Consider the following 24,907-nt stretch of genomic DNA (forward strand, 5'->3'; position numbering starts at 1 on the left):
AGATTAAGGACAGTGATGATTGAGATAGGGCCTTAGGGAAAGGTCGCTCTGAGGAGGTGACATTTGAGTATTTGAGTGCGACAAATGAAGCAATGTGAGATCCAGAAAGTCCTCCCCAAGCCACCTGCCCTGACTAGCTCAGATCCCCGTCACACGAGTTCTCCATGACACCCTGGGCCCCCCTCACAGCATTTACCACAATTTGGATTCATGTGTATTGGTATAATCCTTTAATTAATGTCTTTTCTCCCACCAGACTGAAAGCGCTGTGTGGCAGTTTGTATTATATCCCGAGACACAAGGCTGGAACACAGTACATGTTCAACACTCTTTGTCAAATGACAAATAAATGAAAAAAACGAACGTGGTTAAATCCTCAAAGAGAATAGTCAGGGGTCTTTGGCATCCTCTGTGGCCCTTGGCTATTACCTTATATGGCAAAAAGGACTTTGCAGCTTTGATTAAATTAAGGATCTTGAGATGGAGAGATTATCCTGGATCTCCCAGGTGGGACTGGTATGATCACAAAGGTCATAATAAAAAGGTAGGGAATCAAAGTGAGTAGGTGGAAATGTGACAACAGAAGCAAAAGTTTGGGGGTGATGCAAGGAAGGAGTCACAAGCTACAGAACACAGGCAGCTTTTGGAAGCTGAAAAAGATAAGGAAGTGGATTCACTCCTCGAAGCCTACAGAGGAAGCCAATTCTGCCCACACCTTATGACCTCCAGACTGTAAAAGAATAAGTTTGGGTTGTTTTAAGCCCTTAAATTTGTGGTAATTTGTTACAGCAGCAACAGGAAACTAATCCGCCATAAAAAGGCCATCAATGATGAAGGAAGCACAGTCTCCTCTTAGACCCACTCTGGGATCTGTGTCTAAGAGTAGGCAGCAGAAAGTTCTGTCCTGGCAACCATGTTCTCAGTTGCCTAGCAACCAGGAAAAGGGCTGGAATATACAGTTCAAACTAAAGGACCCCATGTATCTTTCTCCATGAAAGAGAAGATATTTTATGGGGGTGGGGGGTGGGGACGGGCGAGGGGAGCGCTAGCAACCAAAAGCTAAAGAACAAGCCAGATGCCAGGGACTCGCAACTTCTTTTTGGACATTCTGTCTAGGGACGTTCTGTCTAGGCAGATTTTCATATATCAAAACTGAGACAGTTCTGGGAAAACTAGAGCCACTAACATAATTCCACAAAGACCAGCTGATCGAATAACTGGTCGTTTCAAAGGGGAAAAGAATCAATCATCTGTTTTACTGAACTAACCTTCCTTTATCTCGAAACCCCAGCAGACCGCATCTCAGTATTCCCCAGAGAGAACTCACATCCTAGGGTTTATCACCAATTTCAAAGACTTACAATCATCCCAATGACAAGCCAGCCTCATGTTTCTGAATCACGGAATTTTTCAGACAGTCTGTGTAGAGTCTCATTAAAGATAAAAATTTACAAAACATGAAGCAAATGAGAAAAACATAGCTTCATGTCCCACAGTAATAAATGCTTTTAAAAAAAAATCAAGACTCCAAACATCCTCTCTATCATGTTTATTTTCTTCTTATCTGTTAAAGCAAAATGTACACAGTGTCTTCACCACATAATGTCCGGGTCCATTTATGATAAACTGTAGTTTGATAAAGAAGCACAGTCAAGAGACCTTCATTTTGAATTTACCCTCATCAGTGACTTTCATTTGTGGGACTTCAAAACAAAGCCACATTTGGGGAAAAGCAAGATACATGGTGATGTTAACTTGGTGTGCTTTAATGCAGTTTATAAAACAAATCTCCCAAACATTTATTTTTCAATTAAGCTTCTGGCTATATAGCGAGCTTAGTATAAGCAACAAAATGAAAGAAACCTCCCAAACATTGACATTGGCACTCAAAAAATAATAAAGACAAGCATTAAAACATTTCCAGTATATTTTCATTCTGAAAATGTGTTTATATAAAATTTCTAAGAATGCCACATAAGTATTAGGAATTTTTTTTTTTTTTTTCTGAGAGGAATTATAAATCCTTAGATTCAGGCAGTCAGGTTCACATAACTAAAAGGTTCTTTCTTAAAAAACTGAACAATAAGAATGTCATTACATGGGCCTGGCAGAAAGGAAGCTTTATTTAGTTCTTGGAGTGACCTTAGCCTAGAACATTCTTGGCTTAATTCAAATTACTGGTTTTTCCTAGTCTGTCTCCCTGCCTTAAGCCTATTAGCACTCTTGCATTCATGGGCATGCATCCTTCTCTCACCCCCAGGTGATTTCTTTTCTTTTTTTAAAGAAAATGTCAAAAGACATAGGACAAAGTGCAGTCCTATTCTGCAAACCGGCACTTCTCAAACTTGAGCAGGGGTAAGTATAAGCAAAATTGCAAAAAATATATTGAAAACGTAATTCTGATTCATATACAATTGCTGAAATACAGAAATCCTGCCTAGTCCAAAAGAACTTAATGATTCTGATTGCCCCCTTAATTGGTGAAAGGGAGAAGCACAGCCTGTCAGAAACTGGTTACCTGGGAATCTATAAGGATTTTATGGGTGAGAATGAGGGGGAAGCACCACTTCATCTCCCTCCTTCCCCAGCAAACTGCCTATGAGAAGTGGAGATGTGTTTGGAGCTGGGGGAGATAGTGTGGTCCCAAGACATGGCTCCGACACGTTCCTTCTCCCATTCCACTGCCAGGGCACTGGCCTCATCTGTAGCCTAATCCAGCAGAAGTTTCCAGAACATTGTGGAAAAGGTTAGGGTAAAAGGAGCTGCTTCTTGAACTGCGTTCTGCACACAAAAAAAGGCAATCTCGATATGTACCCAGAGTGTTTCTGAGCCCCGTAGAGAGGAGCTGCCTCTTCGAAAAATTTGGCCCAGATCCCTGGGTGGCTTTGTTCCCTGTGACAAGCACAGTGCTAGCAGCCACTTGGATAGATGCAAGGAGAACTAGGAACAGCCAGGGGAGGCAAGGGAGTGAATCTGGACACTCCCACTCAAGGCCTTCCATTCTTTCTGCCATTGAAGACCAGCCAGGCAGTTACTACCTGCTAACCTGCCTGTGTAGGGAAAGGCCAGCTCCCAAACTCTCCAAAGGCAGGATGTCGGGGAGGCCGCAGGTTGTTTGGCACTAACTGGGTACCAGCAGTGTGATCATAGGCTTGACTTTGTTACAGTTTCCATTTTAAACTCTTCTAAACCTCCATGCTGCACTGAAAGCAGACAGCTTCTCAAGGATCCAGCTCGAGCCAGGCTGAAGCGCCGAAGGAGTCAGGACACTGGCCTCTCCCAGAGTCGCTCTCGAAGCAGCCACTGCCCTTTGGGGTTCTCTGTCTTGTAGCAGTCCTCCCCCAGAGATGTCAGCTGCTCCAGCTCAAAGAGCTCCCCATCCCATTCCATGTCTTCTCCCGAGAAGTTGAAGAGGATCCGTCTGGAGCTCCCCAGGCTGGAAGGGAGGAAGGCAGCAGAGGGGTTAAGTTTGGCTTGGCCAAGCACACTGAGAAGGGATGCTCTGATTCACGTCTCCAGTGGAGACCATCAGATACTCCCCCAGTGCTGGGCCTTGTGGAGGACAAAGCAGTGTCAGCACAGGGGTTGTGCATAGACCTCAGCTGGACCTTGAGCTGGCCTTGAAGGAGAAGGGTTGATGGTGAGCGCTGGGTCCAGTACATAGTCCACTACTGTGGCAGGAAAATGCTATTTAGAAAACCCCTGAATCCATCAGAGTTGAATGGCTCTTGCAGAAACAAAGAAAAACAGGTGGATGAGCCTCGATGAGCCCTTCTATTGTGAAAGGTGAGGTTCCCCCAGAGTGGCCTAGGTTGGCCAGAGCAAGAGAGGACTTACTGTTCTGAATAAATGGGTCACAGGAATTTTGGGCTAGAGATGTAACTCATCTTGGGAGAGGAGGACCTGGAGAGATAGGGGCCGAAAGGGGCCAAGAAATGGTAGCAAGATGGCAAGACGGGTGCAGCCAGCAAGTTCTCCAGCTGAGCCTGGCCAATGCCTTTCTAAGGTAGGGGCATGTAATTGGTTTGATGTTGGTTTCCTCTTGGTGCTATGCCCTCTTCAACCCCAAACTCTCATTAAAAGTGTGTAGCACACGGTGTGTCAGTAGCACTTAGGGGAGGAAAGGAAAGAGGATATCACACAGTACGAGGACTAAGTGGGCCAGAGAAAGGGAGGCAAATCCAGAGCTGAAGTGACAGGAGTGGGGACAGCAGTGAACCAGGCTAGAATAGTATATATATCTGGTGCATAAAAAAAGCATACACATTTTAAGAAAGGAAAACTGTATTAAAAGTGTAATACTCGATATATAGTGATAACGTGATAACAAAAGATGAATACAAGTCACATTTGACTTCTGCAATTACAAGAGGTGCTCAAAGTGGTTACCATCAGCGTCCAGACACTTCTGATTATGGCGAACTACTGCTTGAGCAATGCTGACCAAAGTGTCCACTTGTATACATTTTGTTGGCACCCCTGGTGTGTGTGTGTGTGTGTGTATATATATATATATATGGCATGTAGGAAAGGGACTCAAGGCACCTTAAGAATAACCCAAGAGTCTGGGGGACATGATAACATCTTGGTTATACTATGTGGTCCAAGCACTTACTCTTTTTTGCAGGCTTTAGGCTTGAACTTCAAGGTGCTGAATGCCCCTTCCACAGCCTTGGGCAAGTAGATGGGATGCCTCTCGAGTCGCCTCTGAATGCCGATGGTCCTGCGCTCTGTGCTCCTCCGAAACTGGCCATCTGTTGTGTGCACGGTATGCACAGCCATGTCGTCAGAGTGCCGGCGTGGAGCCCGCAGGATCCAGTTGGAGTGCAGGCTGTGCTCGCGGGAGCTGGTGGCCACTGGAGGAGAGAAGCAGGGCCCCCAGAAGGAGGACTAGCCGTCAGGAGCAGCAGAAGTCAACAGAGAGTGGGCTGAGGACTCAGCAACAAACGTGTAGAAAATTCATAGCAAAGTCTTAGAAAGCACTGGAGGGCCAAGCAAAGGCACTGATTTGACTCTGCAATTATGGTGTATGAATACAATGGAATATTGTGTGTCCATTAAAAATAAGGACATTGATCTGTATTTACTAACTTGAAAAGATGCCCATGCTGTATTGTAAATTCTTCGGTGAAAAGAGCAGATGACAAAATAGCAAAGAGATTCTATTTTTTTTGTTTTTTTGTTTTTGTTTTTGTTTTTCCCCCAAAAATGAATCTGTGTGTTTAAAACCTTTTTGAAAGGACATACACCAAAATGTTAGGAGTAATTATTATCTCCAGGTGGTAGTATTACAGGTCATATTCTTTACTTTCTTCTTTATATTTTAGTGTGTTGTTTGATTCATTTGATTTACAATAAACTGTTACTGTTGTAATCAGAGAAAAACCATGTAGTCATTTTCACAGTTATAACTATGAAGATGACATTTTTGTCCTCAGTGGATTTCGTTGTCCTTCACCAATGTCCTGGATTCCCAGAGTCCTGAGGAGAGGGCTGCTTTTTGTCAAGGACTGAAGGGGCTACGGTGGGAGCGGAGGGCGGCAGATGGCCCTGCAGGATACAGTGAGATTGGGGAGTGGGAGTAACTTATGACAGTCCCCAGAACTCAGCGAGAACCGAAAACTCACAGATAAAAGGTTATGGGGCCAGAACAACAACAAACCACAAGAATGTAATCTGTTGAACACTAGATAAAACACTCAAGAATGATTTAATACTGGTACCGAAAGCTGTTACCTCATTAACCAGGGGCCAGTAACCCCTGAATAAAATCATTAATTATACCATGGCAAGGCAAGTCAAAAATTAAAGAAACTAACAGTAGAGTAATAGAATTTAAAAGTGGGCTCAACTCTTGAACTGGTTGAATTCTTTGCTCTCCACCAGGAGAAAGCCAGTGACACACCTTGACGAGGAGGAAAGCATCGTCCTCAGCCCTCAGCTCACTTCCTCTCCAGTGATCCAGGCTGGGCCTGGGCAACCCCCCAGGCCCTCTCCTGCCCTACACATGCTCACAGTGTGGTGACCCGTGAGGACCACAAAGGGAGTGCTGGGGGGAGGGGTGCAGAGGGGTGACAAAGTGGGTTATGGATCAGCGTTGGGTCCAGCCACCAGTGCTGCCCCAGGGCCAAGCTAGCTCAGCTGGGTCAGATGCTGGATTTTAAAATATAGTTTGTCCTTTTTCCTTCTTTTTTTTTTTTTTAAAAAAAAAATATGATCAAATAAACATAACATAAAATGTACCACTTTAGCCATCTTTTAGTGCACAGTTCAGTAATGTTGAGTATATTTGCATTGTTGAGGGAGAGATCTCCAGAACTTTTTCATCTTGCAAAACTAAAATTCTCTCTCTCTACCCATTTAACAATGACTCCCCACCTAATGCCTTTGTTTAATCATGTTTCTATGGCTTTCCCTTATGGAACTTTACAAAAGGCCTACCCTGTCTCAGCTGTGGCAAGTAGACCACAGGGAAGGAGTTTTTGTCCAACTATGGCCCCAAGTGTTGAAGGGGCGGGCTGGGGCAGTGGCAGCAGAAACAACTAAAGCAGGGACCCCAAAGGGAAGAGCAAGTCCAGGGCCAGGTTCTGGCTGGCAGATATTATTTTCTCTGTAATTGGGAGGTGGGATTCCGGATACCCCATCTTGTAAGTCCATGCCAGAGACTGCAACCCAGTCCCTTCTGCCCCCAAGATCTGCACTCACCATCGAAGTCCACGTCTTCATTCTGCGGGTCTGCTTCAGCAGCCCTCGGCCGTTTCTCTGTATCCAGCTCTGCGATGATGGAATCAAAAAAAGCTATGGCCTCTTCCACATCTGCGCTGAATTGCGAGTATTTCCTTGGGCTTGTTTTCTGCTGCAGGTGAAGGGAAGGAGAGAAAGTTGCCTGAGCCAGCCTCATAGCACCCTCACACAAGTCAGCCACAACCACCAAAAAGGATTAAATGTTCCTGAATGCATGTAAAGTTATGAATTTGTGGGGTTTAAAAAGGTAAATTTGAATAAGTGCTTGTGGAAGAAAGGTAGGCACTCCACATCCCCATTGCTGTAGGTCGATGGATTTCTAATTATCTCAAGGAGAGAGAGGGAAAGGATGAAAAGATCTGCCTCCCTTGGTCAGGACCTGTTATTGACCATTAGGCAAAATACTTGGTCTTTCTTTGCCCCTGTTCCCTGCTCGGCGATTTTACAGTTCCTTAGGTAGGTGATGAAATGCTCACAGGAGGAAAAGGAGGACAAGATATGTTGGAAACTCTTCCTAAGAGTCTTCAGTCACTAAAGTGGCCAAACTTGGGCTCAAATCATTGAATAAATTGAAGAGAAATTAGTCTAATTGTTTGCAAAGTCTAAGGAATAATAAAATATAGAGTTAAAAAAATCTACTGAGTGCCTAACTACGCTCTGCCCTGATTCGTTCTCCTTCACAATCTCATTCACCATCATCTTCACAACAGTCCACCAATGGTCACAAGTCTGACATCATGGAAGTTTAAGCACCACGGTGAGCTTTGGTGGAGAGCGCACCAGCAAAGGCACAGAATCGATGCATGAACTAATACAACACTCTCCAATGAATTTAGGAAATAAGAGAACTCAGGGAAAATAAAACAGGGACAATATGTGTTAACCAGGTTATTCTGACCAGGTGTAGAGTTCTTTTATTTGATGTGGGCATTTTGAAAGTAGAATGGTATTAAAAATGAATATGATCAAATTATAGACTGGAATGTTGGGAAATAAATGGGTGACATCTCTGTTTATGTACAAGATATGGGTGAAACGTATGCATTTTGTACTATTAGAAAACATTTTTAAATCGAGAGGTTTTTTTTATTCCTTTCTATTAGTAAGGAGCCTTCTTACAGAAAATATTAAAGAAACACAACATGCACCTCAATCTTTTCTGTTAAAAGTGGAAAACTATCCAAATGTAGTTACCGTCCCCTTCTTCAAAGAGCCCATTAAAATGAAAGCAAGGAGCAGAGACAATAGAAACCCCAGTGACAAAGAGAAAAAGGGAGAGGCCATCAGTGAAAGAGAGATTTCCAAAAGCTTCTGGCCAGTGGGAAGCAGTTGAAAAGGGGTAATTGATGTAACAGAGAAGAGGGACTGGCCTCCCAGAGCAACATTGGTGGTGAAAGCAGCTGAGAAGGGGGACATTTTGACCCTTGGGAACTAAACATGCTTCAGACTTGGCAGCACCAGGTATCAGGTTGGGAGTAGGATGCGGGAACAGGATGAAGGACTGGTTGACGTCTCTGTGAGCACAGAAGGCCAGAGCAGCAGGCATGCTTCCTGCACCCCGATGACAGGACGCTCACCTCTGTAGGCCAGTTAGTGTTCTTTTCTCCTCCCTGTGCATTTTTCTTGCTGGCCCTTCTCCGTTGGATGTCTCATCTGGGTGACTCCTATTCATCCTCTAAGACTTGACTGAGGCAGATCTTTCTGGAGGAAGACCCAGCTATTCCCTCCTTACAGCTCCATGGTCCTCAATACCTGACCTCATTCTACCAAGACACATACCATTTTAGAAATTTTTTTTTTTTTTTTTTTTTTTTTGGTGAGTGAAGTAGAGGAGGGAGATACAAAGAATGGAGAAAACCACACAATCTGGACTGAGTCCCAAAGGAAGGACGAATATTGTCTAATAGGAATGACAGGTCCATAGGTTTTTGCATCTCAAAATCCATCTCCACATGGAGAGGATGTGTCTAAGTTTCTAGTGGCAACTACCATCAGTGTTTGGCTTAATAATAGGGTCTCAGTCTTGCATCCGTCTGAGTCACCCTACTATTTGATCTAAGCTGTTCATTCCCCAGCATTTCCAGAAAGTAGACTTTGGTCAGCAGCTCAGAGCAGCCTGAAGCAGTTGCTTTCATTTATGAAAGGGTTTAGAAGATTGTCTTAACTATCAAAGGCTAAGAGCCTTTTCCTGTGGTCTCTTAGGAGGGTTGCCTGACCCTCCTCAAGTATCATTCTCTAAGGACAACATTTACAGATTAAAAAAATAAATCAATCAACCACTAGCACATACATCACCAGTTTAGCCCCTGAACTCCCTGTCCATCAAAACTGGTAGACAAAGGCCCGTTAGCTGCACACTTGTTAGTTATTCCAAATATTCAAACATGTTGATTGTTTCCAAAACTTTAAGCTTTAGGATTCAAGACTCAGGTCTCCCTCCCACATCTCACTCTTTCTGCTGTGCTTAGCAGAGATTGCCTTCCCGGGCAATTTCACCCAGAGACACTGATAAGCTCCTTAGACAACACTGAAGACTCCCATCTTACAGAGTCTCTATTGAGTCATTCAACGTTAGTATTATACAACATGTTTCTGTCACAAGAGCTTTGGGATCCTGGTGTGGCTGGAAAGTGAGACATTGGGACACACTGGTGACATTATTTGTGGCTGACCCACACCTGTGTGACCAAGTCATCATAAGAGGGCTTTCCCCCACCCCTTACCGCAACTGCCTTCATTAGTTCCCCACAAACCCTTCACGGGGTGAAGTAGGAGCATAAATAAATGTAAATGAACAAACAATTGCTTTCCTACCTTACTTAGCCCCACCTTCCTTCCCTGCACACAAAGCACCTGCCCCTGACTGAGTTTAAAAGCCAGGCTACCAGGCGGTGAGGGTATGCCTCTCCCTCATCCCTGCCAGGGTGAATCCATGGCAGTTGAACCCAATCCCATCTGGACATCAGAATGTCCTAGGGTGCTGTTAAAGAATATCTATACCGGGCCCTCTCCTGGATGAATTACTTCAGATAATCAAATGATTCTAATGCACAGCAGGTGAGAACCACTCATCTGTAGGGACCGGGACATGGGGGAGGGAGCAAGAGGGTCACAGGAATTCCTACCTCAGGGTCTGGTGTAGGGCGCAAACCTTAAACACCACTCTTCCTCCCTGGCTCTGCAAGAGCCGACAGGAGTGCTTCCACAAAGTCAAGGGCACAGCGACAGGACCCAAGGGGACAGGACACAGGTCACTGAAGAAAGAGGACATAAGCTCCTGGATCATGATGCCCAGGCTCCCTGTGTACTTGTGTACCTGCTGTCGCTCAGCTCGCAGAGGGGCCAGATGAAAGGACCACACCCACCCTGTGCCTCTCCCTTTCCGGTGGGGGCACGAGAGCATCCCGCCATGTGGTTCGCCCAACCTCTATCTTTCCCTCCCAGCCCCCAAACTTGACCTAAATCACCTCCTAGAGAGGCATCCCTCTGCTTGTACTCATACGGTTTTGTTTGCTGCCTGGGCTTACTGTTTGGCCTTCATCTCTGCTAGATTTAATTTTGTTTAGACACCAAGTTTTTTGTTTATCTCCCCATCATTTCTTCTTAAAATATATTTACATTTGTATTTAGCCACATAGTTAAAAAACAAAAGGCAGTGTACAATATCCACCTGTGAACATTGCTTTTTTCACTGACTCTATCCTGAGGATTACTTCATAGCAGTAAATAGAGGGTCTGCCTCATCCCTTTTAATAGCTGCATGATTCTTCATTGTCCAGACACACTGTGGGAACAAACTGTGGTCCCCTACTGTTAGATCTCTGGGTGTTCAGCATCTTTTGCTATTACACTTAGTGCCTACACATATATCATCTTGGGATTTGCCAACAATACCCTAGTTCGGGATAGGCTTCTAATTGTAAGTGTTCAGCGTGCTGTGCATATGCTTTACAGACAGAATGGGAAGCATCAAGCGATCTGGCAAAGCAGTTCAGTGAACAGAGCTTCTGTTGTACTTGATAAAGTACACTTGTAAATGTCTCCGCACGAATTGTGTGGTGATTTTTCTGTGCACCGAGGCTAAGCTACAAGTCTGGGCTTTCTGGGCCTTTTCAAGTCCTAGTTTAAAGCCAGGCTAAGTCTAGTTTTTTCAGCCTTCCCACAGCTTCCATGGGCCTTTCTCCCCACTATGAGGACCTTCTCTTGGTCAACACTCACAGACCATGAGCACAACGACTACACCAACTGAGGCTCAAGTTTCCAGACTCGGGCTAATAAACATCACAGGATAATCTACTTTACAAAGAGGTGGTTGTACAAAATGGGACGTCTGTCATCAACACCCCTGGCTGAGATCCAAAATTGTCCTCCCCCTCTGAACGCAGAACTCTGGGTATAAGTGGATTGCTTCCTTCCCAACCTTGACTTTTTTCTAGCCCACGACATTTTCAGTACTTCTCTGGAAAGACTGCACGCCAAGCAGCTTGCATCCTGTTGCACCTGATCAGGCCTGAGTTTCACCGGGCTCATGTTCCTTCACCAGCAGCCCCACGACAGCCCCAGGGAGAAAGAACTTTCTCTGAAAGCCTCTGTATTGCATTGCTGACTCCACTCCAGTTTGCCTTTCACATTTCACCTTCAGTGGCCTTGGGGTGATTATTTTCCACACCTCCCTGTCCCACCCTCTCACACCAGGCCTGGGTCTCAGATTACTTTACCCAGATGGAACCCTTTGCATTTTTCCAAATGAAGCTCCGCTGTATTTCTCATTTTAATTTCTAAGCACCACCACCCCCTACCAAAGGCAGTTAATGATATTTTTCTGTATTTCATACCAGCTGCCACCCTGCTGGTTTCACCTGCCCTGGGGGTCCCTGGCCTTCTCCAATCTATTCGTTTCCTTCTGGGATCTGTCAGTATTTGTAGACAAGTGATCTGGAGTCTACAAAATGAACTTCCAGTTGTAAACAGCACTACTTTTTTTTCAGAGTTTAGGTCAGGGTGACATTCTAAACCCACCCAAAGTCAAGAGGACCACTACTAAACATGTTGCCTCCTTCTCTCTTCTCCTCCTTGGCAATCTCCCTCACCTTTTCAGAGAGCCAACTTACATGTCACCTCCCCTCTGACGCCTTCACTCGTTGCAGCTAACAGACCTAGGCACACCCCTCCAGGCTCATGATCTGACCTTGTGAACCGTCCACTCCAGCGCGTTGTATTGTACCCACGGAGCTCCCAGCAGACCAGTGGTCCTTACTTCTTCTCTGACATAGCTTTGGCATACAGCATCACAGAAACGACTCGCTAAATGCTCACTGCCAGCTGCTGCTTACATGAGACAGGTTTACAGTACATGCAAACACAACATTCTTAGTTGTATGCCACCCATTTCTCTTCCAAGGAACCCAAACACACAGTGAGGTTCAGGCAGTGAAGCTGAGAATGACAGCTTCGGACTATGGGCTGCGTCAGGGCAGACGGATTGTCTGTTCATCTATGAATGTCAAGCACCTATTCTGGCAGCTGGTACAGAGTAATAAGTATTTCTTGAGTGAATGAATGTACACAGTACACATGCCACTACCTAACGTTTATATTCTCCAATCCGTTTGCATTGCACGATGCTACTGTCTACTTTTGGATTTCACTTGGCAAATTTTGAGAACTCTGAACTCCTTGTTTTTATGGAGTACTGATAATAGTCTCTTGAGCTATTATTAAATACCTGGAAATCTGAATGTCAACAATTGAGATAAAATTTCCAGGATCAAATATGGAGTTAGTCTGAATTGGAGAGATAATTTTCCCTTGCATCATTCAGCTGGGTGAAGTTAAATGCAAAACAGCTCAAATGTATCCACAAGCAATTTAATAACATTAAAAGAAGCTATTCAGAGTAAACCTTAAAAGCTCTGACTAATACATCCTCTTTGCCTTCTGCCAATTTTGCGATGGATATTCAAGACCAAGTCCAAAGTGACATTTACCTTGTCCCTTCTATATTAGAGCACCTAAGGAAATGTGCACCCATAACTGAATAGGTGTTTGTGAAAAAAAAGGGGGGGGAGATTTATGAAACAAGAATTGTACATATCAGAAACAAACAACTTGGAAAAAGATATAATCACTGAAATTTAAATATATACATACACAGACCCACATTCAAATTTTCGATAGATAACCTAAATGGTAGATTTGCCAGAACCGAAGAAAAACAATCAATGAAGTAGATAATGGAGCTGAGAAAATAAGCCCAAAGGGACAAAAAGAAGCAAGAGGTTTGTCACGAACTCTAGTATAACTAAAACTTGGTATTGCCTGTCATAACTAAACATTAGTCGTTTTAGAAGCAGAGCTGCACGTCTTCTGTCTTTGGTTTTGTAGGTTCTAGATTCACAGGCTGACAGGCTCAGTCTTTTTTTCTCCCAGCTTTAAAATCTTAAGGCCATTATTTTTTCTTTGCTAGCACCTGGCAACTCCTTAACGTGTCATCTAAATGATCATTTCACTTTAACAAAACACTGAGTGAAAAATTTTTGCTCACATTTGTCAAACTGTTAGAAGCCAGACTTACAGAATTGAATCAACATCCTTGAAACACAGTGTAAAATCTTTATGTACGATAAATGAAACATCACATTCCAATGAGAAAAGGGATAGATTTGTCAATAAATGATGTGAGAAACTTTGTTATTTGGGAAAAATTCAACTCAGTTTCTTACTAAGTGTCAAAATGAATTACTGATAGACAAAAGACTTGGGGTTTTATTAAAAAATAAAACTATTAATAATGGAGAAAAATGGCAAATATGCAATTTGACCTTGAAACATAGAAGGACTTTCTAAGCATGAAAACAATGGAAGAAATATCAAAGACAAAAATTGATTATGTTTGACTATATAAAAATCAGTAGTACTCGTACATCAGAAAATGTCAAATAAAATTCAAAGATACATAATAACTTAGAGAAAATATTTTTAACACAGATGGCAGACAATGTACTCATATCCTTAATATAAGAAGATTTCATGTAAGTAAATAACAAATCTTTAATAAAGCCAAAAGAAAATTTATGAAGACTTAAATGGGCAATCCATTAAATAAGAAATACACATTGGTTTGATAAAATAAAAGGGTCATTCTTTGCTCAAGCAATAATTAAAAAAACTACATAAAATAATGTAGTTTATCTACATATTACATCAGTAAACTTTTTAAATTAATGACAATGCTTGGTGCTGATTAAATGCAATTAGAAGGACTTTCTAAGTCAACATTGATGAAAGTATAAATTATAAAATGTTTCTAAAAAGGAATATGAAGAAGAATTTTTTTAAAAGAATGAGTTTTAACCTTTGATCCATTAATCACACTTCTAGGAATCACTGCTAAAAAATGCTTTACAGACCTAGAGTAAGATGTATTTATAGTTTTTAACAAGTGTTTCAAGAATATAAGTTGTTAAATTTTTGCTGTTAAAACTTCAGTTCTCAAAACCTAGTTAATGAAATGGGAAAGAACCTACAATCTGAAAAAATATATTATAAAAAGTATGAACGAAATTTAGTAAATTCATACATATACATATATTAGAGTTGCCAAATTAGCAAATAAAAATATAGAATAGCAATTCAATTTCAATTTCACATAAATGATGAATAAATTTTTAGTATAAATATATACCAAATAGTGCATGGACATAATTGTACTAAAAAAATTTTATTGTTTATCTAAAATTCAAATTTAAATAGTCATCCTTTATTTTATCTGGCAACCCTAATAAACATATATGCAAAAATACAGGAAATAAATGATTGAAAAAATACACCTAAACATTTTACAGTGATTATCTTTGAATAGTAGGATTCTAAGTTATTTATACTTTCTTCTGTATATTTTTTTTTTGTTTTACAAATTTCACCTAATAAGGAAATAAATATAACCTTATCATCAGAAAAAAAATGTTTACCTAACAACATGTCCTTTTGATGATGAGCTCTGAGCCATTACACCCTGAATATTTTAATTGTTAGGATATGATTCCATATGAATATACTCAAACTGTATCTACTCTGTGAAAAACAAAAGAGAATTTTCCACTCACTGAAAACCACACATCTATTATTTTTCAGATCTTTCATTAAACTTTGACACTTTCCTTCTTAAATTACAGTGGAATATCTCTGATTATTGGTTTATTGAACATCTACTATGTGCCTGGAACCTTGCTAGAGGTTGAAGATAAAAAGATAAGTAAAACATGGTGCCCCCACTCAATGAGCTGATGGCCAGTGCAGAAACAGCAAATGAACAGACAATTACAGTGCTATGTGCTGAGTAGTGAGTGCTGCGTGCTGAGTGTTGAGTGCTGAGCCCTGAGATAGGGGTCAGAAAAAGGAGGAGGGAAATCCACTGTATTAGATTATGAATGTGAGAAATGGCTTCCTGGGGAAGTGCTTTCTCTACATGCCTAAAAAAGACAAGATGTTAGCCAGGTGAACGAATGTGATGAGGAAGAAAAAGGGAGGAGGAAGTATTGCTTCTAGGCTGAGCAAACAGCACGTGCCCAGAAGATAGACTGGAAAATATAATTACCAATCTATGGTCTGAGAGGGGCTGCAGGAATTATATGCTCTGCTGTCAGTCATTATTATACTATCTGTCATTTGTGGAGCACTCTACCAAGCATAATGGAATATTGTTTGCAACTCATATTGATTTTGTACTGCCTTTCAACTCTGGAAACCAGATACAGGCCAAGTGATAGAGACCCCCACCCCCTCCTCATAATTGATGCTCACAGAAAACCTGCATTTTAATATCACTGTGTTTGCAGAAATTCTCACCGATGCATCTGAAAAATATTTCTCAGCTGTTTAAAACAGATCCAGAACCTGCTTCCCTCCCCATATGCAATTCATATATGGATAATTTGGAACCTTTTAGATGACTTGGATACGACCCTCCTGCCATAGAGGAGAAAGAATCTTCTATTTGCTGTTGACATGGCCTTATTTCATGAATCAGGATTGAATGGCCTTTACAGAAAATTGATTCTGAAAGCTAACTTTGCCAGAATAAAACTACTTTAAATAAAAATCAATCACTTTTGGCAGGCATTCCCCAGAATTCCATTGGCTCTTTTTAAATCGTTCTTGAAGCAAGTGAATTTCTTTAGTTGGGGTGGGGATGGGGTAGGGTGGTGGTGCAAGGAAGGGTATACGTTTTGCAGCTAGTTCATCCAGGCAGAAAATCAGGACTCCAAACTGCTCAGAACCAGATGATCCACAGGAGAATTAATGAAATTTCTTCTGGCTGTGGTAGGCGACTGGCCTCAGAAAATACATACCCAAACCATCCGATCAGTGATCCATGGGGTGCTGCAGCCAAAGCCAAACTGCCCCCTCAGGCCAGCCTGGTTCTGTGGCCAGTCTCCCTGAGGCTCTTCTCTGTGGTCCGCCCAAGCCAGCGTCCACTTACAGGGCCATTCTCCTAGTGGGATGCTGGCTGTTTACCAGTTCATCTGGCCCTAAAAGTCTGAGGAGCTGCCCTCAGTGAGGACCCCAAATGCCAACAAGCATTTGATCAGAGTCAGAGCATAATCTCAAACTTTCTCTCTTCACCTCCCCTCAAAACCCAAGATGGTCAGGCACACAATAGAAGGAAGTTCTGCTACCATGTGGGTGAACCTTGAAAACATTACTCTAGGTGAAAAAAGCCAGTCACAAAAGGACAAATACAGTACGACTCTATTTATATGAGGTTCCTAGAATAGGTAAATTCATAGAGACAGAAAGTAGAGGTTACCAGGGTGGAGGTGGGAAAATGAGGAGTTATTATTTATTGGATAAGGACTCTCTGTTTGGGATGACAAAAAAGTCCCGGAAATGGATGGTGGTGGACTATACAACTTTATGTCTGTACTTAATGTCACAGAATTGTACCCATAAATATGACTAGAATGGTAAATATGAAAATAAATTTTAAGGTTTTTTTTACTTAAAAAGACTATTTTGTATTTTAAGAAGTGAAAAATTGTCAAAACTTTGATTAAAAAAATTTTCCTAATTCCCAGGTAAAGTATTTTTAGAGCTTCCATGACCTCTGAAGGAACTTATTTCTTAAAGTATTCTAAAAATATATTAATTAGCGTTTAATAGTCTTCTGGATGAATTATTATGGATTTATATAAATGGTAATTTGGAAAGGTTCATGGAAGTCTAGCGTGAAGCACTCTGGTTATTTTCTGACAATGAACAATTTGAAAAGGTACACATTTTTCTTTAAAAGAAATTCATATAAAATCATTCAAAGAAAAGCACGTAACTTCTTAAGAATGCGTTACTGTGACAGACTTCATTACCCATAATCTGGGAACACTAAAAAGCACTCATTTAAAGAACTATGAAGTACTATGTTTAAAAAGGTAAATTTTATATTATGTTTACTTTACCGCAACAATAAAAAAGGCAAGCTGAAATGAGTGATGAAAATGTTCTGGAATTAGATAGCGGCGAAGGTTGCACAACTCTGAATATACTAAAACTCACTCAATTATGCACTTTAAAGAGTAAGTTTTATGGCATGTGACTTAAAGCTGTTGTTAAAAAAAACAAACAAACAAAAAAAAACACCTAGTTGAGAGAAGTGAGTTCAGGAGGAGGAGTGAAAAGAGAAAAGTAAGATAACCCCTCCCAGCAGCCTGAAGAAATTTCCGAGGGAACAAGAAGTTAGGGAGAAACATGCAGAGGCTGAAGCCAGTCAGGTCCCAGTCATGTCCTCAAACAGATTGCAGAGGGAGCAGTTTGCTTTCCCAGGTGCTGGGATGAGGGCGGAAAACAGCAGGAAACACAATAAGACAACTTTCTGCTTTGTACAGGCATTATTTTTTCATAAGGTAAGCCACATCGTCAGAGGATTTTGAAAAAAAATCTTAGAAGAATGTGCCATCCCTCCAAGCCTCTGGCATCTGAATTCTCAGCTACGTCCAGAAGGCACCGGCAGAAGCTAATACTCAGGTGGCATTCCCTAGACCCTCACTAAGACCCAATGCAATGCTGCACCCTTGGCTGTCACAGCAGGGGCTCTGAGAAAACGCCACCAGGAATATGTGTACTGGTGCATTGCCTCACTCTCCCACAAGATTGAGCACCAATGAGGACGGGGACTTTGACTTGCTTACCAGTATCTAGAATAGTTCCTGCCACCTAGTGTGTGCTCAACAAATATGTGTTGGGGAATGAAGAGAAGGAATGAATGATATATGTATTGATGAATTGTTACTAAAATGTTACTGAGGGCATTACAAATCGCTTCACGTCCGGTTCCCTGTCTTGAGTTCCATCCGAGAAATTTTGAAATGTAAAGTTGGGAAAAATCTCACTTCCCTTAAGCAATGGGTACTGTTCTTCCTCTTAGATAGTCAGAATTTTGAAACGAGTCCAGCTCTCTTTTTATTGTAGCTTCCAGAAAGTGCAGAGCCAACTCTAAAGTTCACCCATAGCAGCGGAATTAACTGCATGAGCTGCATATTCTTTTGCGTGGTCTTGATTTTCTGTTGATATTTTTTCTCTCCCAATTTTCTAGTTTCTGTTGCTCCATTATTCGGCTGGTGTGTGGCTCCCTCAGATAGTTTGTAGAATGAGCTGGGAAGTATGAAAGTATTTCACAATACCTACCCATCATGGAGTTCCTGTTGCAGCAGTGCTCACACACTGTCCCCCCAGCTTGCTTCCCAGTGCAAAAGAGGTAGTACAAACTCAATATTTCAATGCTAAGGAGACCAAGAGTAAAAATGAAGTCAGAGTTAGCCACGTGAAGAGAAGGTGTCAAGATAGAAGGAATTTTTACTCATGGGTTGTGGAGAGGTGAGAGTCTAAAACATGCCTTCCCATTCTGCTTCCGGTCCAGGTTCTCCTGGACAAAGAGAGGCCAGGTCACGCAGCCTCATGGGGGAGCTTCAGTTTAGCACAGAACCCATGCGGGGTAGGAGACAGGTAGCTCTCTGATGCCTCTCCCTGGCCCAGATGCGCAGAACAAAGAAGCATCCTCACCTCCTCCTGAGGTGCACACTCTTGCCTCTGATACACTATACAAGTTCAAAATATGGTATCCAATTGCAAAGCACTGTGGGCACATTAACGAGAGTGTGAGTTCTGGCACGACAGAGCCTGGGTGTAAATCCTGGCTCTCTCTTCATCAGGTGCACAACCTTATATAAATCACTTAATGTCTCTGAGCCCCAGTTTTCTCATCTGCAGAGTGGGGCTAACACTTAACACACGGGGTTCAGAGGACGACTAGAGATCAGGGATAACTGCTGATTGTTCCTGATTGTGCCTGGGCTTCGGCACAGGAGCATGGGAGGTGGGTGTGAAGGAGAACCCATGGCTCCACTTCGCTGACAGAAACACCCCAGGTGTCCAGGGCCGGGGGGGCCGGGGTGTCTTGTCCTATCAGTTCAGAAACTCTATATTCCAGGACAGGACTATTTCAAATATGCCATGCTTCCGCCACGTGAATTTTGTACCGTGTTGGAAATTTTCACATTTGGTCATCCAAACAATGAGTCCCAAACTGCAGCGCATGCCCAACACTGACACAAAACTGCGCAGATATGACATTTTTGTTTGTTTTGATTTAACAATGTTGCAGAAAGTGTGTTTCATTCATTGTTGCAATGACCTCCTATTCTGCAGGAAGAGCAGATGATCACAGGGCCTGGCCAAGACCCACCATGCAGGGACCCAGGGGTCTCCCCACACCTAGCCCAGGCTCACCTCACTTCCTCCTTCCATCAACCCATGCAGCTAGCTGCCCTTCTAGGCTCTCAGCATCTCCAGAGGGCTAGGATGGCAAACCATTTGGCGCCTAGTGCCTCATACCTTAGACACACATTAGCATGGCGACAGAACCTATTGGAACGCCTTACTCCAGGCTGTGAGAAACTATAGCTCGCAAATTAGTATAACATGACCAACATTTAAAAAAAAAAAAAAAGTACAGAATACTTTGAAAAACATCGGCGTACCAAACAGAGAACAGGAATAAGTCTATTTCATGAAACTTTTGTGTTGGTGTATTTGGGTAAATGGGGTCAACATCTAAAAACCTATTTCTTACTGAAGGTTTTAAACAAAAGGGTTTAAAAGCCACTATCTTTCCCCCAAAGAAAGACAGACAAAGGAACTCGGGTTCTGGGGCCAGGCCAGGGGCTGGTATTTGTGGGGAGGGAGGGAAGGAGAGAGGGAGAGGCGGCCATGGTGTCCAGGCCACAGGGAACACTACTCACTCCCTACATGAAAACCAGCTCTCCCCGATCTACAGCATGAAAGACCAGACATTAAGTCTACAAAGCATCCATAAGTGACCCGTAAGTACTCACTGCTGTGCTCTGGGGACAGAAATACTGACAAAGATACTGTTTTCAGCTTCATCAAGCTCACCAAGCTCACTGCAGTCCACTGGGGAAGACACACATGCTAACAAACACAAAGGGTGTGGTAGAAGCTAGAACAGAGATGCGTTTAGACAAATGTTTGAGAAGAGAAAAGGCTGCTTCTATCCAGGGGTGCATTCATTTCCTAGGGCTGCTCTGACAAAGTACCACAAACTGGGCAGCTTAGCGCCACAGAAATGTATTGTCTCACGGTTCTGGAGGCCAGAAGTCTGAGAGCAGGGTGGCAGCAGGGTCATGCTTTCTTTGAAAGTGCTAAGGAAGGATGTTCTGGCCCCTCTCCCAGCTTCTGGTCTTTCCTCGGCTTGTGACAGCATAACTATAAGCGTCACACAGCATTCTCCTTGTGTGTGTGCATGTGTCCCAATTTTCCCTTCTTATAAAGACACCAGTGGTGTCGGATTAGGGGCCCACCCTAACAATATGCATTCACCCTAACTAATCATATCTATAATCTCCCTTTTCCCAAATAAGGTCATCTTCTGAAGTAGTGAGGGTTAGGACTTAAACATAGGGTTTGGGGGAAGCACAATTCAGCACATAACAGGGGATCAGGGGAAAGAATGTTATTTGCCCTAAACCTTGAACACCAGCAAGCATTTTCTACCAATGCAGGAAGGTGATGACATTCCAGAAGGAAGAAGCTCACCTGGTCCCCTGCCCCTGCATGCACAGAGAGGCAGGTAGGTACAAGCCACCTTGCTAGCCTATCCTCACGGAGGCCATGGAGCCTGCACCCACTATGTCTCAGGCATGCCCAGCATACAGCTCCTTCCTTAGGTGTGATGACGGACAGCAGCTTGTCTGAAGGCTGCTGAAAAGCCTCCTGCGCCTTACACTTCAGAGTCAGTAAACCCTGGACTACCTAGTACGAGCCAGGTCCTCTCACTGGCAGGGTCTTGCTTCCTCCTCACAAGGTCTATTCTTGTTTCCATTTGTACACTACAGAAATAGAGGCCCAGAGAGGTAAACTTAACTTGACAAAGGCACACAGCTTTTATTTGTAAATACAGAGTTAACATTCAGGCCTTGTTCTGACTGACTTCGAGGTCCTTTCCAAACTCTTTCCTGGTTACAACCTGGTAAGAGGCATCTCCTGAAGAAATCCATATATTTTACGTGCCCATGCCCCTCCTCACAGCATTCCTACTCAGCCAGCTGGCTGCTCTGCCTCTAACCCTCTCTCTGTCTTCAAACAGCTGGAAGGGAGCTTGGTTCTGCAAAGAAAGGACTCCATTTTGCAGGAAAATGTAGTGCCTGGAGGGGTTTCTAACCAGAGCCCAGAGCCCAGGATACTCAAGCTGGAAGGGAGTCCAGAAGCCACTGCAACTCCCCCACCCCCTTGTCATCAGAGATGACCCAAAAGAAGGGTGACTGGCCTACAGCTGGATGGTGAGGGTCAGTACTGGGACCTAAAAGTAGGACCCCTTGTGTCGATCCAACACTGACATGCTTTTGGAGTTAAATTGATTATTTTAACTGCTCCCACCTGGGATAAAAAGCAGACAGTTGAAACCAGTTGGATGAGGCCAAGCCCTGGAGATTTGATAGCAGGCCAATGTCATTCAACCTGAATGGGGCTTGCACAGCCTGTGGGACACTCTGGGGACACAGCCAGGATATGGGAGAGACAGGCCTGCTCTGAATAACTTAGAGTCCCATCCTCAGGAAAACGATTGATGGAAACATAAAACAAAACAATCTAAAACCTCAGGCATTAAAACAAAAACTGAAGAAATGAAGGAAGGAGGAACTGAATGAATTGAGGGTCCTGTCGGAATCAGGTCACCCAGCTTCAGCTTGCTCTTCTGTGACACAGAGGGAGCTGCTACCCCCTTCTCCTCACATACCACTGGAATGCTCAAAGAAAGGCAATGTGTACAAACACTGTGATGAGTATAAACAAGCAGATAAATGCAAGTTATTTCTGTCCCTAATTTCCTGCTTAGTCTATTTGAGCTGAAAGTCTCCAGTGCCCAGCAAAACTGTCATGCAATCTCCTTTGAGGCACAGACTCTCTTTGTGGCTGTTCCCAAGTCCCCAGAATACCCGGGTGCAGGGTCCTGATGGAGCAAATCCTCCAGTTATTCGGTTCCCATGGGGTTAAGCACCGAGGTGTTTGAAAACATTTATTTCATGTGAAGATTTCACCATTCCCTGGGATTTTTAGATATGATTGCAATCATAAAAATAATAACAACAATAATTTGCTGAGAAATGATGTGCCGTCACTCGAACGCCATACAAGCATAATGTCATCCGTGAAATGGGCGGTAAAGGACAGAGCACCATGCAGAGCAGAGCTTCCTGACCCCACAGGCCAAGCCCTTCCCCCCAGACCGCTGTGGGACACCAGGAATTGCGCCCCCCTGTTGGAAAATCAACACAGGACGAGCCCCTCTTCCCAGGCTGGGCACTGGCAATGAAGAGTCTCTGAGGACGACTAAGCCATTGTTCAGAATGTACAGATGAATTAAGCTGTGCTTGGAGGGGCCAGGCTTCACACCGGCATGGAAGGCTCCTGGAACAACTCTCATCTCACTTGCACTTCTCAATGGCACTTACCTTTATTTCTTTGGAGGTGGATTGGCCAAGGGCCTTTTTCCCTCCCTTGGAGGATTTGGACGAAGTGGAGGAGAAGCCCTGGACGCGCTTGGGCTTCAGGTCATTGAGGCTGCTCAGATACTTCCTCCGCAGGGCCAGCAGCTCCTGCAGGTACTGTAGGCAGTCCTGGGTGCGTGAGTACATCCACGCCCGGTCGCCCTCATGCTGCAGGTAGTACAGGCTGGTGTCCATGCTGCTGGCGCTTTTGTATTTCTTTAAGGACTCGCTGAATTTCTCCCCGTGGTCCCCGACCACGTACATGGAGCTGCTGCGGATCAACCGCACCGTAGGGGCTGCTCGGTCGTAGTAGGAGCTCTCCGCCACCTCCGCCTTCCTCTGCGGGCTGGAGTTAAAAATGGAATGGAGCTTTCTGAACATGCTGCTCGATTTCTCTCTGTGGGTGCCTTCCAGCTGCCTGAGCCACGCCACTTGATCTAGCTGGGGGTGAAGGAGCCAACATGCAGGCCTTCCGCCATCTGCCGTCCCGGAGGCCTCCGATCTCTGGAATCCCAGCAAGTGTGGGCTCAGTCAGGCGGGCGACCAGGGCATCTCTCATAAGGCGGACGTTTACACCCAATAACCGAGATGCCATAAAGCACCTGAGGACATGAGTTCCAAAGCAAGCGCCCTGGCTGGTTCTTAGCACATTTGGGGCAAATACCTTCTGTGCTCGTCCAACTGGAGAGGGAAAGCTGACAATGCCTTTCCTGCTCAGCTATTTTCTTTCCTTTTCATTTTCCGTTGCTGGAAGTGGTCTCGCTTGGTTTGACTTGCTCTTGGTGTGGATTTTTACGTTTCCACCTCCGCTGAGCTGGCCCTGGTCCTGAATTTCCTGTATCCAAAATGAAATCCTACTTGGCAAAGACACCCTCAGCCCAAAGCAGTGTGTTGCTTGAGGTAAAATCTAGTTCCCCGAGCTGGGCCAGGGCGCACACAGCCAGGGCAGTTGGCAGGAGGCTCGGAGATCCCCGATAAGCTGGGCTCTGAGCAGGCATCCGAGCGCCCTGCAGGCGCCTCACCTCCGGTAACGAGACCTCACAACCGTCACCAGATAGCAGCCCATTGTGGAGACGGAAGGATTCAGGTATCTGGACCAAAACTTTCTGCACAAAAGGCTCAGTGAAGGTGGCCACATATATGGGGCAGACCTGTTTTTCAGCTTGAGTACATTTTCATTTAAATAGACTAGTTGTGATCAGACACAAATTTTGTTCAAAAGCATCATTTGAGAACATTAGAATCTCAGGGATGTTCGCTCTAGGATTTTTCTCAGGTAAATGCTAAACATCATTATTGCACTCATTTTTCTACAGCCTATTTTTTTTTTTCACTCAGAGAGTTGAAGCCTGTAAATCTCTAGCACAGGCATTTTTCTTGAGCTGAGAAGGACATTAGAGGAGACCATGAGCCCCCAGAAATTGTATGGAAAATGTTATTGGATTTATGTGTTAACATGGTTTATTTTTGCTACGGTTTTTTTGTTTTGTTTTGTTTTGTTTGTTTGTTTGTTTAGAGAGAGAAATTGTTCATGGTTTTATTGTTCAGATATTCAAAGAGGTCTTTGATACAAAATATTAAATTAAAAAATGTTTATATCCTGTTCTAGAACTATAACTTTGCTTTTTAAAATATAGCTATAAAAGGACATTATCGCTGCACCTGTATTGAGTGCTTCCTCTGCATGCAATGTTCTCCTAGACACTGTGATGAGATGGCCCCAAAGAGGTAGAAGCATTTACACCTGACACAGAGTGCTTCAGGGCTGATGAAACACTCCCACATAGGTTAATTTATTGACTTGTTATGGCTTTCTTGGGAAAGAAGGATCATTTCCATTACGATTATGACTGGTCCTCAATTCACAGATAAAGGTGAGCCTGGAGATCTTAGGAGACCTGTCTAAGGTCTAAATCTGATCGGTGAGAAACTAATCCTCAGACCAGTGCTCTAGCTTCAAGGGAAGCTGGTCAGACTGGCCCCTCGGACATGCCAAGTCACATGCTCCAACGTCTCCTGGAGGCTCTCTATCCAGCCCATTTCTCTGGCTTTGCACAGGCACAATATCTAAGCACCCAGAATGGAAAAGTACTGAGAAGATTTCC

At 43.6% G+C, this 24,907-nt stretch overlaps 1 protein-coding gene across 2 annotated transcripts; it reads right to left on the reverse strand.

Moving 5' to 3' along the window:
• Window positions 1-1,534: 1,534 nt before the first annotated feature.
• On the reverse strand, window positions 1,535-23,889 carry C16H13orf42 (chromosome 16 C13orf42 homolog). Of its 2 annotated transcripts, none has more exons than XM_074329910.2 (4): window positions 22,767-23,889; window positions 6,706-6,853; window positions 4,616-4,856; window positions 1,535-3,436 (listed from the first exon to the last, which is right to left on the reverse strand). In XM_074329910.2, the coding sequence occupies exons 1-4, from the start codon at window positions 23,181-23,183 to the stop codon at window positions 3,262-3,264; spliced, it is 981 nt and encodes a 326-aa protein (XP_074186011.1). In that variant the 5' UTR covers window positions 23,184-23,889; the 3' UTR covers window positions 1,535-3,261. The 2 variants fall into 2 exon arrangements, with proteins under 2 accessions (XP_074186011.1, XP_019607743.1); XM_019752184.3 differs by having other exon boundaries at window positions 6,706-6,856; window positions 22,767-23,887.
• Window positions 23,890-24,907: the final 1,018 nt, after the last annotated feature.

This window comes from Rhinolophus sinicus, chromosome 16 (genome assembly GCF_057876585.1).
Source record: "Rhinolophus sinicus isolate RSI-liver-muscle chromosome 16, RSI-T2T, whole genome shotgun sequence".
Lineage (NCBI taxonomy): Eukaryota > Metazoa > Chordata > Mammalia > Chiroptera > Rhinolophidae > Rhinolophus > Rhinolophus sinicus.

What these genes read in the sequence shown, in the direction of transcription:
- C16H13orf42 (XM_019752184.3), bottom strand. Translation starts at nt 23,183, where the DNA reads ATGTTCAGAAAGCTCCATTCCATTTTTAACTCCAGCCCGCAGAGGAAG. An exon ending in TGAAGACGTGGACTTCGATG is followed by an intron (nt 4,857 to 6,705) that starts GTGAGTGCAGAT and finishes TCTCTCCTCCAG; the next exon opens with TGGCCACCAGCTCCCGCGAG. An exon ending in CCTAAAGCCTGCAAAAAAGA is followed by an intron (nt 3,437 to 4,615) that starts GTAAGTGCTTGG and finishes CCTCCCTTCCAG; the next exon opens with CCTGGGGAGCTCCAGACGGA.